The 11453-nt window shown below is 40.9% G+C and overlaps 1 protein-coding gene across 1 annotated transcript; it reads left to right on the forward strand.

Annotated features, from left to right (window-relative positions):
* Positions 1-1923: 1923 nt before the first annotated feature.
* On the forward strand, positions 1924-11453 carry LOC114554727 (complement C1q subcomponent subunit C). Its single transcript, XM_028576730.1, has 7 exons — positions 1924-2040; positions 2697-2812; positions 3471-3533; positions 5044-5197; positions 7086-7226; positions 9333-9459; positions 11115-11453. The coding sequence occupies exons 2-7, from the start codon at positions 2707-2709 to the stop codon at positions 11247-11249; spliced, it is 726 nt and encodes a 241-aa protein (XP_028432531.1). The 5' UTR covers positions 1924-2040; positions 2697-2706; the 3' UTR covers positions 11250-11453.

An 11453-nucleotide genomic window follows, 5' to 3' on the forward strand; every position in this document is an offset into this window, starting at 1 on the left:
TAAAGGAAAGGGGAAAGGCCAAAAAGCACAATATGAGCACTTTAACGTTAAGAAATCCTTTTACGGTAGAAGCAGACAGCGTTTGTCAGCGTTTTCACAGACAAATAGACGAAGTGGCCAGCCAACACAGATATGAACACATCTTTAAACACCCTGAACAAATACACCAAGACAGCTTCCTATATCTACAAAATATAAACAAATAAAATACTGACCTGTTCAAAATGTCTGCATCGAACATCTCACAGAAGGGAAGATGGAACGGAGATACACATTTGGCAAATGGATGTCCTACCCAGACAGGTCAGAAAATCCACAGAGCTATGCTAGCAGTTTCCATCCACTTCCATTCTTTGTGCTAAGCTAGGCTAACCACGTACTGGACCTAGTTTAAAATGTCAATAATGCACAAACCACTTTTTTTTTATTTATTTTGGGCCTTTTCAAGCCTTTATTTTGACAGCTTAAAACAGGAGAGAGAGGGGGAATGACATACCACAAAGGAATTGAACCTGTGGCGGCTGCGGTGAGGAATGAGCCTTTGTATGGGCCATACGCTCAACCAAGTGAGCTATCCAGGCGCACCGCAAACCACTTCATGTTCATCACCACATCTCTGCTATCAATTGAATAACTTTAGCGGAGGAGAGTGGTCCCTGTTGCTGTTGTAGTGTGGACCTGCATGTGTTGTGGCTCTTTATGCTGAACTGGTTGGCCAACCATGCTGTAGATAGACTGTTACAGGCTCACTGTAAATGATTTTTCTAAAATAAACATTACAGCTGTCTGTGAAATATTCCCTTAATTCCCACAGTTCTGTGTGTTGCCCCATCACATTGAAAAGTTTCGTGCAACCCCTGTGCAGACTATGGAAGTGAAACGTCTTTTTTGCACACTTCTTCTTTCTGTGAACTTTAGCCACAGTCTGCCTCCTCTTAGAACAAGAGGTGGCAAACCATCACACCATCACATGTGTGTAATGTCCAGGTGTCCACACACGTCTGACCATTTCACTGCTGCTGATTGTTTTGTCTCAGTTTTACAGCTTGCTGCTGCTGTGAAAAGTTAGAAATCAAAATACCGAAAAGGTTGATAAACCTTAAAATCTCTCTCTCTATCTCTCTCTCTCTTTTCTCTCTCTGTCTCTCTCTGTCTCTCTCTCTCAATTCAAAGTTAGAAATCTAAATACCGAAAAGGTTGATAAACTTTCAAAAATCTCTCTCTCTCTTTCTCTCTCTCTCTCTCTCTCGCGTTCTCTCTCTCTCCCTGTCTGTCTCTCTGTCTGTCTGTCTGTCTCTCTCTCTCTCTCTCTCTCTCTCTCTCTCTCTCTCTTCTGTCTCTCTCTCTCTCCCTGTCTGTCTCTGTCTGTCTCTCTGTCTCTCTGTCTGTCTGTCTGTCTGTCTGTCTCTCTCTCTCTCTCTCTCTCTCTCTCTCTCTCTCTCTCTCATATCAAAGGGGCATGAAAGTTTCAATAACAAAGTTGCCAAAGCATCAAAATACAATTTGTCCAATTATTCAGACAGAACACAATAAACAGTAATATGAACCTTAACACAATATTAGGATTGATTTATATTAATTATATAGTACATTGTGTGCGTGCGTGCTGGCTTACATGCATGTGTGCGTGCGTGCGTGTGTCTCTGTCGCTCAGATTGTGGCATATTGTACAGATTGGGCAGCAAGATATGCCCTGTCTCCTTCTCCAAGGAGAACTTTTCATTTTGAAAGGACACTCAGCTCAGGTACATTTCTTAAAATAATAAAGTAAATGTTTTTGTGTGTCATTGAATGATTTACATTATAAAATGCTCTAAATCTAAATACAGAAAAGGTTGATAAACACTTGTTAAACTCCCCCCCCTCTCTCTCTCTCTCTCTCTCTCTCTCTGTCCTTCCAGCTTTCAATAACTACCCAAAATTGCAGAACTACATACAACAGGCTCTGAAAAGGTTAAAGCTGCTGCAGGACTCGGAGCTTCACTTGCGTTTGCTCTGAACTCAGCGAGGTGGCTTTGATTCTTCTGTCTCTTTGCTCAGGTGAGTTTCATTCATGTTTTTACGTTGATTTCCCACGAGTGTGTGTTGATTGCAGTTCATCAGATTGAAGTCAACGACATTCATTTGTGAAAGAGAATCCGATAATCTCCGGTTTCTTCTTTCTCTGTCATTATGATTGCGTTTTTATTTTTATATTAAAAGAGAACTTTGATATTTGATCATAATCTGACCTCACATTTCTTTCGTTACACTGAAGCTATTTTCTTTGCTTTCTTTCTCCCTCTCCTCCCTTCTTCTCTCCTTTCCCCTGGCCTCCTCGCTTCTGTCCTTGTTTCCTCTTTTTCTCTTCTCCTCTTTCCTTGTCTTATTCTCTTATCCCCTTCCCCACGTCTCTTCCTTTCTTGTACTCTCCTTTTTCCTCCTATCATCTCCTCCTTTCTCCTCCATTATCTCCTTCTAACCTTGGCTTTCCTCCTCTCCTCTCTCTTTTCTCCTTCTATTCATCTTTCCTTATTTCTATGGGCTTCTTCGTTCATTTTCTCCTCTGCTGTCTTCTTCTTTCTTCATCTTTTCATCACCTCTCCTTCTCTTCTCTTGTTCAATCTCCTCTCTTCTTACGTTTCCATCTCCCTTCCTTCTCCTTTTTTAATTTCCTTGTCTCCTCTCATTTCTCCTTGTCTCCTCATTCCTGTCAGGTTCGTCATCATGCTCCATCGTTGTTTTCTCACAATCGGAGCTCTACTCTCATTGGCCACACCCCTGCTGGTCGCCATGGAGTCCTGCCCGGCAACAGGGATGCCTGGGATGCCAGGTAAGTGCATGCATGTTTGTATTTGTGTGTATATATATATATGTATATATTAGAAAACTAAATATATACAGTACAGGCCAAAAGTTTGGACACACCTTCTCATTCAAATGAGTTTCCTTTTTATTTTCATGACTATTTACATTGTAGATTCTCACTGAAGGCATCAAAACTATGAATGAACACATATGGAATTATGTACTTAACAAAAAAGTGTGAAATAACTGAAAACATGTCTTATATTTTAGATTCTTCAAAGTAGCCACCCTTTGCTTTTTTATTAATAAGGGAAATAATTCCACTAATTAACCCTGACAAAGCACACCTGTGAAGGTAAAACCATTTCAGGTGACTACCTCATGAAGCTCATTGAGAGAACACCAAGGGTTTGCAGAGTTATCAAAAAAAGCAAAGGGTGGCTACTTTGAAGAATCTAAAATATAAGACATGTTTTCAGTTATTTCACACTTTTTTGTTAAGTACATAATTCCATATGTGTTTATTTGTAGTTTTTTGTAGTTAATTCAGTGAGAATCTACAATGTAAATAGTCATGAAAATAAAGAAACACATTGAATGAGAAGGTGTCCAAACTTTTGGCCTGTACTGTGTATAATTTAGTTTTCTTTTGTTTGTTAATCTGTCTGTCTTTCTGTCCTCAGGTATTCCGGGGCTGCCTGGCAAAGACGGTCGTGATGGAGAGAAAGGAGAGAAAGGACTGCCAGGTATCGAACACACGGTTCACACGGCCCCAGCCTGCTCTCACAGAATTATGTCAAATGATCACGAACTGTTAACACTGCATTACGTGGGGGTGGGCCAAAATTCTCTGGGCGGGCACATCAGAGAAAGGGGAGGTAACCTTGCTCCTTATGACCTCATAAGGAGAAGATTCCTGATTGGTCCATCTGAGCTTTTCATTTTCTCAAAGGCAGAGCAGGATACCCAGGGCTCGGTTTACACCTATCACTAGCCCCAGATTTTGAGTTAAGGGGCCGTGTTCATTTCTGTGAGATCAGGTTGCACGATTCACATCTGGGATAGGAGAAAATAACATGCTCTGGGTTGTTTGCATTTCTTAAAAAACAATCACAATCGTCTTGGGCGGCGCTAAGACCTGGACGCAGCGACAGTGGCTCTGCAAAATAGTCTCGGGAAGAAACTGGTTTTGGTGGAACATTTGCACCATGCAAAAGAAGACACCACATACAATATTAAATGAAGTTAACTGATCTCACAATACAGTAACGTGAGCTATTTAAATTAGCTGATACATGGTTAAACCTCATTTGCTGTTATGTTGTTGTGTATCGTCCAGCAAATCCCTGTTATGAATCGGGGCCCAACACCTCCCAGTTAGAGAGTTAATTCCGTAAACATATGTTTTGTAAATCTTTACAATCATTCGCCAAAAATAAAAAGCACGCCTGCCTTGTTGCACGTGGAATTTAAGAACGGCAACACAAAGAAGGTGAGGGGGCTCCCCATTATCCGGAAAATGAACTGTTTGTCCAGACAAAGAACAGCCATACTGGTCCATCTAAATCAGGGGTGTCGAACTCAACTTCACTAAGGGCCACACTGGAAAATGAGAATCATATTAAGGGCCAGACATGTTTGACATGCTTTTTTCAACCGAAAAGTTGAATAATACCTTTGACTGTATTATTTATGTCTCATATAGCTTTCTCACTAACAGTTTGGTCGACATAAAGCCCTAAAAAGTCAGCAAAAAAGTTCCTTAGCCATCATAGAGTTTAGCAAATCAAAGATACATTTTTTTTACAACAACCTTTTTCACAGCCTGAATATGTAAACTCTCTGGTGCTATGGCAATTTCTGAGCCTCATATCGGCAAATATGCCAAATTCTGCTTTTGAGTGTCGCACAACGGCAGTCTGTAAAACAGTTTCCCGTCTTTTTGGTTTGGTTCGCATCTAGGTGGGCCAAAATCTATTGTGAACATAAATTGATATGCACATATTATATGATCAAAATTTGCAAGGGGCCAGATTTGGCCCGCGGGCCTTGAGTTTGACACGTGGTCTAAATCTTCTACACATACTAGATAGAATACTAGATAGAATACAGTGAAGTAAAAAACATGAATGCCAAGAAGTCTTTCTGCACAGCCAAATAAATCCCCAAAATGTTCAACTATTCCTTTAAACTGTCCAAAACAGCAGCTCAGTGTGGCCGGTTGATATGTGTTCAGCATGTTGTCGCTGTTTACAGGAGCAGCCTGGCAGGGCAACCTCGGCCCTCAGAAGGGAGAGAAGGGGGAACCGGGCCAGTTGGGGTTTCCTGGAAAACGAGGACAGAGCGGTGAACCAGGAAAACCTGGGATCCCAGGACTGGCTGGACCCCCAGGGGCACCAGGAGAACCAGGGTATGTAATCAGAGCAAGGCACTTGAGCAAGGCACATGACAGCAGAGAACTTTATGTTGAATTCTTTGTTGTTGATCATTAAAACTTTTGGAGTCCATTGACGTTGAATTCAAGGTGACTACAGCCTCCTTTATAAAAGCAAAATAACATTTGACCGCCACTCTTCACACCTTTAAATGTTTAAATGTTCCAACAATTCCTGCAAAACATAGCTGAGCATCAAGACTAGATTACCGACTTTACAAATGGGGCTGCTGCTCCAGGGCTACAAGGTTCAATGTGTGAAAATAACTAATAATAATAATAATAAATTGATTAACTGAATAATATAAACAATATAAAATGGAAAAGCCAACTGCAGTTTCACCTGATCTTACAGGTCTGTCTTGCAAAATCTTTCAATATCTAGTGAAATGCCTTCAATATTTCATTTGATATTATGCTTATGTGGTACATATTCCTAAATAACGTGGGGTTCAGTATAGCCTGACGTGGTCATACTCAGATTCTAGTCCTAATATGAGTCTGGTACTGCTCCATTGGGCTGTGATTATGAGGCGTGTTTCAACCGACAGGAAACAAAATGCCTCTGCACTCAATTGGATAGACCTACAACCAATCAGAGCAACAGATTGACCTACAACCAATCAGAGCAACAAATAGACCTACAACCAATCAGAGCAACAGATGGACCTACAACTAATCAAAGCAACGGATAGACCTACAACCAATCAAAGCAACGGATAGACCTACAACCAATCAGAGAAACGGATAGACCTACAACCGATCAGAGCAACAGATACCGTGCATTCATGGACATCGGAAAAACGTTTTTCCGAGTGAAAACGTCACCATTCACGTAACGTCCTGTGGGAATCAGAGGTGGGAAACTCGGGCTGGATTTTGATAACCGAGTTCCCCAGTTGGTGACGCGTTGTTGACAACTGACGTTAGATGGAGGCAACTTTGGTTCACTGAACATATTTCAATGATGATAAACTCTTTATTGTGGACAAATGCCTCTGCCAAGAAACATACACAGACATATGTTTAAAATTATTCATAAATAGGGATTAAGTCCAGACCGAACTTCCAGACCTCAAATGTCGTGGGCGGGGCTAAGATCGGCTGGCATCCAGGCTAGGTTCAATGTACCTTTTTCACAGCAGACATGTTGACTTGTCATAGTAGTAAAAGCACAGCTGAGATTGATAACCTTAACGATGGCCCAGTTCCATCAATTGTCCCAGTAAGATATTTCAGTGAGTCAGCATGCACAATACCAGGACCTCTCCTAAGTGGAATGCAGCCATCAGTAATGGTTTAATACCAGGACCTCTCCTAAGTGGAATGCAGCCATCAGTAATGGTTTAATACCAGGACCTCTCCTAAGTGGAATGCAGCCATCAGTCATGGTTTAATACCAGGACCTCTCCTAAGTGGAATGCAGCCATCAGTAATGGTTTAATACCAGGGTCTCTCCTAAGTGGAATGCAGCCATCAGTAATGGTTTAATACCAGGACCTCTCCTAAGTGGAATGCAGCCATCAGTCATGGTTTAATACCAGGACCTCTCCTAAGTGGAATGCAGCCATCAGCAATGGTTTTGAATACACCTGTGCTTTTCCTACTATGACATGTCAACATGTCTGCCGTGGAAAATGTCTATGGCACAGGTGTCAAACTGTAAGTGAGAAGACTTTATAAGACATGCGATAATACGGTCAAAGATATTTGACTTTTCTTAAACTCTACATCTGGCCCTTGATGTGATTCTCATTTCCAGTGTGGCCCTCACTGAAGTTCAGTTTGACACCCCTGGTCTATGGGGGTCCCCAGCAGGTTAAAGCAGCTCTGAGCATCACTGTGTTGTTTTCTGTGGCTGCAGGGCTGCTGGAGTCCAGCAGCAGGCGGCCTTCAGCGTGGCCAGAGGAACCAATGAATATCCTGAGAAAGCCAGCCTCATTCGGTTCACCAAAGTCATCACCAACATCAACAATGACTACGACACCACTACAGGACGCTTCAGGTGAGAAACCATCTGTTTCTTTTCATATTTTACAGAAACCAATGAAGATGTTTTTTTTTTACTACAAACTTGTATGATAATCAAACAAACGTATTGTTATTTTTGTAAAGGTCAGACTAAATTTTTTTTGTATGGGCTCATTGTTTGCAGTGTTTGACTCGCAGCTGAAATTCAACGAGAACACAGACTGTATACAGTTTTAAAATGGGGTGGCACAGGGGTGACCAATGAACAGTCTGACATTCTATCAGAATACAGCATAGAAAATCTGCTTGGAAATATAAGAAATATTGGATAGAAAAACACAATGTAAATCTGCTCAATAAAACATCACGTTCATTTTTAGCTTCACTTCAAATTGTAGCCTATATGATTACAATACACATTTTCTATAAAAAAAAAAAAAACTTCCTGTGGCCAGGTTAGCTCAGTCAACACACAAACACACAACACACAGAACAACTGTAATGCAGTTTGATAATGGAGCTGTAGGTGCAGATTACCAGTGTGGGAAGAAGTAATCAGATCATTTACTTAAGTAAAAGTACTAATACCACACTGTGAAAATACTTCACTACAAGTTAAAGTCCTGCATTCAAAACCGTACTTAAGCTAAATGTACTTTAAGTATCAAAAGTAAAAGTATTCATTGTTCTGTAAAATAGACCTGGGATGATTTCCTGTTTCCCCCCTCTCTCTCCCCCTTTCATTGCTTTCCTATCATTAAAGGTGGAAATTCCCAAAAAATAATCAGAAAAAAAAAATTGGCAGAATATCAGAGCAGTGACAGTACTCTGATCCAATGGAAATCCCAATTGTGAGATTGACAGCACTTTAGCCCAATGGATTTGTGTGCTGGTTTAATGGGTTATCTGTGAAGGACGAACACTGTCTAAATAAGTTTAAGGTCTGCTCCAAGATCACTGGAGTCCAGTGGAAATACCTCACCTGCATGAGAAACCAATCATTATGCAAATTATTTTATTCTTTCAGCTATCAGGCTACTAAACACAACCCGTTGATCTGTGCAGCTGTTGTGACTAGCATGCTAATGTTGATGTTTTGATTGTTGTCTTTAGTTATGAATTTACTTATTTTATTTACACTGATGGGATAGACTGTAAAAATGAATTGTCTCTTGGGGATTAATTAAGTATTCTGAATCTGAATGTCCTAGTGAGTGTAATGTAAACATGACTTCTGCAGTCTGCAGCCACGCTAGCTGCTCTGTGAGGCTGTACATAGTGGTGCGTTGAGCTAAATGCTAATGCTAGCTTGGCATGGTCAGAACAAAAGCGCTGATTTGTAGCAGGTTTTAATGTTTATCTTGTTCGCTATCTTAGTTTAGCGGGTTAGCATGCTAACATTTGTGTTAATTAATTAGTACTCAACACAAAGCACAGCAGAGGCTGACGGGAATGTCATGAGATTTGTTGGTGTTTGGTCATGAACCAATCCAGTATTGGATGCATTTTAATTTTGACATGATAATGGCTCTAGAAGAAGAATTAAGGTTTCACCAAGTTATTAAGCTAGAGTAGGCTAGTTGTGTGCACATCCACAAACCTGAGTAGGATAAAGACTAGAATCAGAGCTCCCTTTTAATTTAATTATTTGTGTTTCAACCAACAGTTCTTCCTCAGGTAAATACAATTCATGAGGGGACCATGAATGTCTGTACCAAAATGCATGGCACTCCATCCAATAGTTGTTGAGACAACAATAAATGTCAACCTCATAGTGGCACTACAGGAAAAGTCTGGGGCTTCACCAAAGTCAGTAGGATTAGTAGGATTTATCCTCTGGGGAACATGAATCTTTATGCAAAACTTGATGAAATCCATCCCATAATTGTTGAGATATTTCAATCCAAAGTGTGGACAAACCGACAGAACGCCATCCATATAATGTCACTAGCTAGCATGGCTGAAATCTATTTTTATAAATGAATACATTTTTCCCTGGTTGATCTGGAATTTTTAAAGCAAGCCAAATAAAATAAAACATTTCTGTTCCTACAAGACTTCCAGTGTGGTCAAGCTGCACAACCAGATAGTAGAAAAAAATAATGATTGAATGTGAATAAATCAAGTTTGTGTGTTGTAGGTGTCGGGTCCCGGGAACGTACTACTTTGTGTACCACGCCTCTTTAGACGAACGACTGTGTGTGCTGATGAAGCTGGACGAAACCCTGCTGGCGTCGTTCTGCGATCATCGCCGCCTCAGGAGACAGGTACGAGCATAACACAATACTCCAGAGTTAGCTGATCCTGGATAGCAAAACATGGCATTTCCAAATCTGGAAAACTGGGCACATGAAAGTCTAGATTTGACAGTCCTGTCACTACCTGATGTGAGTAGTGCATGCGTCACTTTGCAACACACAGGTAGGCTAGGCCAGATTTCATGTGGATCTGTCTCGCTGTTAGCCACAGAATAATGAGATAGGTACATTAAAAAGCAGTAACTTATTATTTAGCGTAAGGCATCACATTTTCAAGGCATGATCCCTGATGTCAGTTCTAGATTAGAGGCTGAAGTAGCCAACAAGAACCTGCTAACGAGAGACTTCTGTAATGTCTGAAGTAGCCTACAAGAACCTAACCTGACTCTGCCAGATGGATTGCTTCGCATTTGCTCGGCATATCCATCTGGGAACTTTCCGTTGGAGAACTTTTGGGAAGGGGCGAAAATACTGGCTAGCTGATTGGATAAACCATCTGTCTATCACCTATGTTGGTGATAGATGGGCCAAATCAACCAATCAGATCAACAAGCGTATGAAAATACAACCACAAGCCAGGCTACCCCTGCTGCTGCAGGCAAAGCATAGCTTGTTAGCTCAGCAAGCAAGCAACATGTCGGTAAAGGAGATTTGCCGTTTGTGTAACAAGAATTTACGAATAAAAGGCCCCCTTTCAGGTTCCCGGTCCATATTCCAAAAGAAGGATCCAAGAGGAAAAAGCATTATCGAGCAGCTAACAGAATTAGGGCTACCGCTGGCTGAAAATACTGGTTAGCTGATTGGATAAACCATCTGTCTATCACCACCTAAACCCGCCTCAAAACCAACGCTGATTGGCCCGGGCGTTTGGCGAACGGCTCCAAATTTTCTCTATCTCAAGATGCCAGACTGATCTGCGAGTGGAAAACTGGAGCTCGCCAGATCAGGACAGACTCACGAGGCTAAGAAGAACCTGCTAACGAGAGACTTCTGTAATGTGGAAAAAAATGGACCTACATAATGAAGTTCATTCACTGCTGGCTACAAGTTAGCAATCAAACACAACAAAGGCTGTCACTTGAATGGCGTTTTGAGCTAACGTTAGAAATCAAACAATCATAGATACCTACAACGTTTGCTGGATCCAGATCCCTTGGCGTTGTGCCGTAAACCGTTTAAATCTAGGGTTGGCTATCATTTGGATTTTTACGATTCCAATGCCGAACCGGTACTTTTAAAACGATTCCGATTCCTAAACCAATTATTGAAAAACTGAAAAATGATATCAAAGAAAGGCTCTTTTAAAGAGTTTTCTTTTTTTTTATTGAAAATTATTTAAATTTAACAATATGTTAACGTTTTCAAATACTTAAATATATAATAAGAATGAGAAAAAAAGAAAGAGAGTGGAACTGAAATGAGGAACCAAAATTTGCGTTCTAATCCAGTCCAAATCTTACCGGTTGCGTAGGACACAATGAGTTTCGGTACCCAACCCAATTTAAATCTGGGCATGCGCAACTCACATCTGCACTCGACTCACATCGGGTAGTGACAGTCCCTTAATATTTCGCTGAAGTACTGCATAAGTGAATGTAATTAATTGTAGTATTCTGATTCATTGCAAAAAGATGCACAAGTATTTAAATTTTGACTGATTCCAGGTGACTTCGGGCAGCTTGGCGGTCTACCTGTCCAGGGATCAGGAGGTTTGGCTGGAAACTAAAGACTACAGAGGGATGAGAGGAACACCGGCCGGTTACAGCACGTTCTCCGGCTTCCTGCTGCACCCTCACTGATCTAATGGACGGGGGGCAACAAAACACAAAACTGCCTTTTTCCTAATTTTTACTAAACAGTTTTACATCAACTCCCAAGTCTTCCCTTCCTTTACGCTCCCATTAAAAACATTTGATGCAATGATTTGATCTTCTCTGTCAGTAAGTAGATAATTTGAACTGGAAAACCAAAGAAACACAAATAAACAGCTGAAAAAAAACACA

The sequence above is a fragment of the Perca flavescens genome, chromosome 4, assembly GCF_004354835.1.
Source record: "Perca flavescens isolate YP-PL-M2 chromosome 4, PFLA_1.0, whole genome shotgun sequence".
Classification (NCBI taxonomy): domain Eukaryota; kingdom Metazoa; phylum Chordata; class Actinopteri; order Perciformes; family Percidae; genus Perca; species Perca flavescens.

Excerpts from the sequence above, each read along its gene's own strand:
- LOC114554727 (XM_028576730.1), top strand. The coding sequence starts at position 2,707 with ATGCTCCATCGTTGTTTTCTCACAATCGGAGCTCTACTCTCATTGGCC. Across the intron at positions 5,198-7,085 it reads GGGGCACCAGGAGAACCAGG|GGCTGCTGGAGTCCAGCAGC; the intron begins GTATGTAATCAG and ends CTGTGGCTGCAG. Across the intron at positions 7,227-9,332 it reads ACCACTACAGGACGCTTCAG|GTGTCGGGTCCCGGGAACGT; the intron begins GTGAGAAACCAT and ends TGTGTGTTGTAG.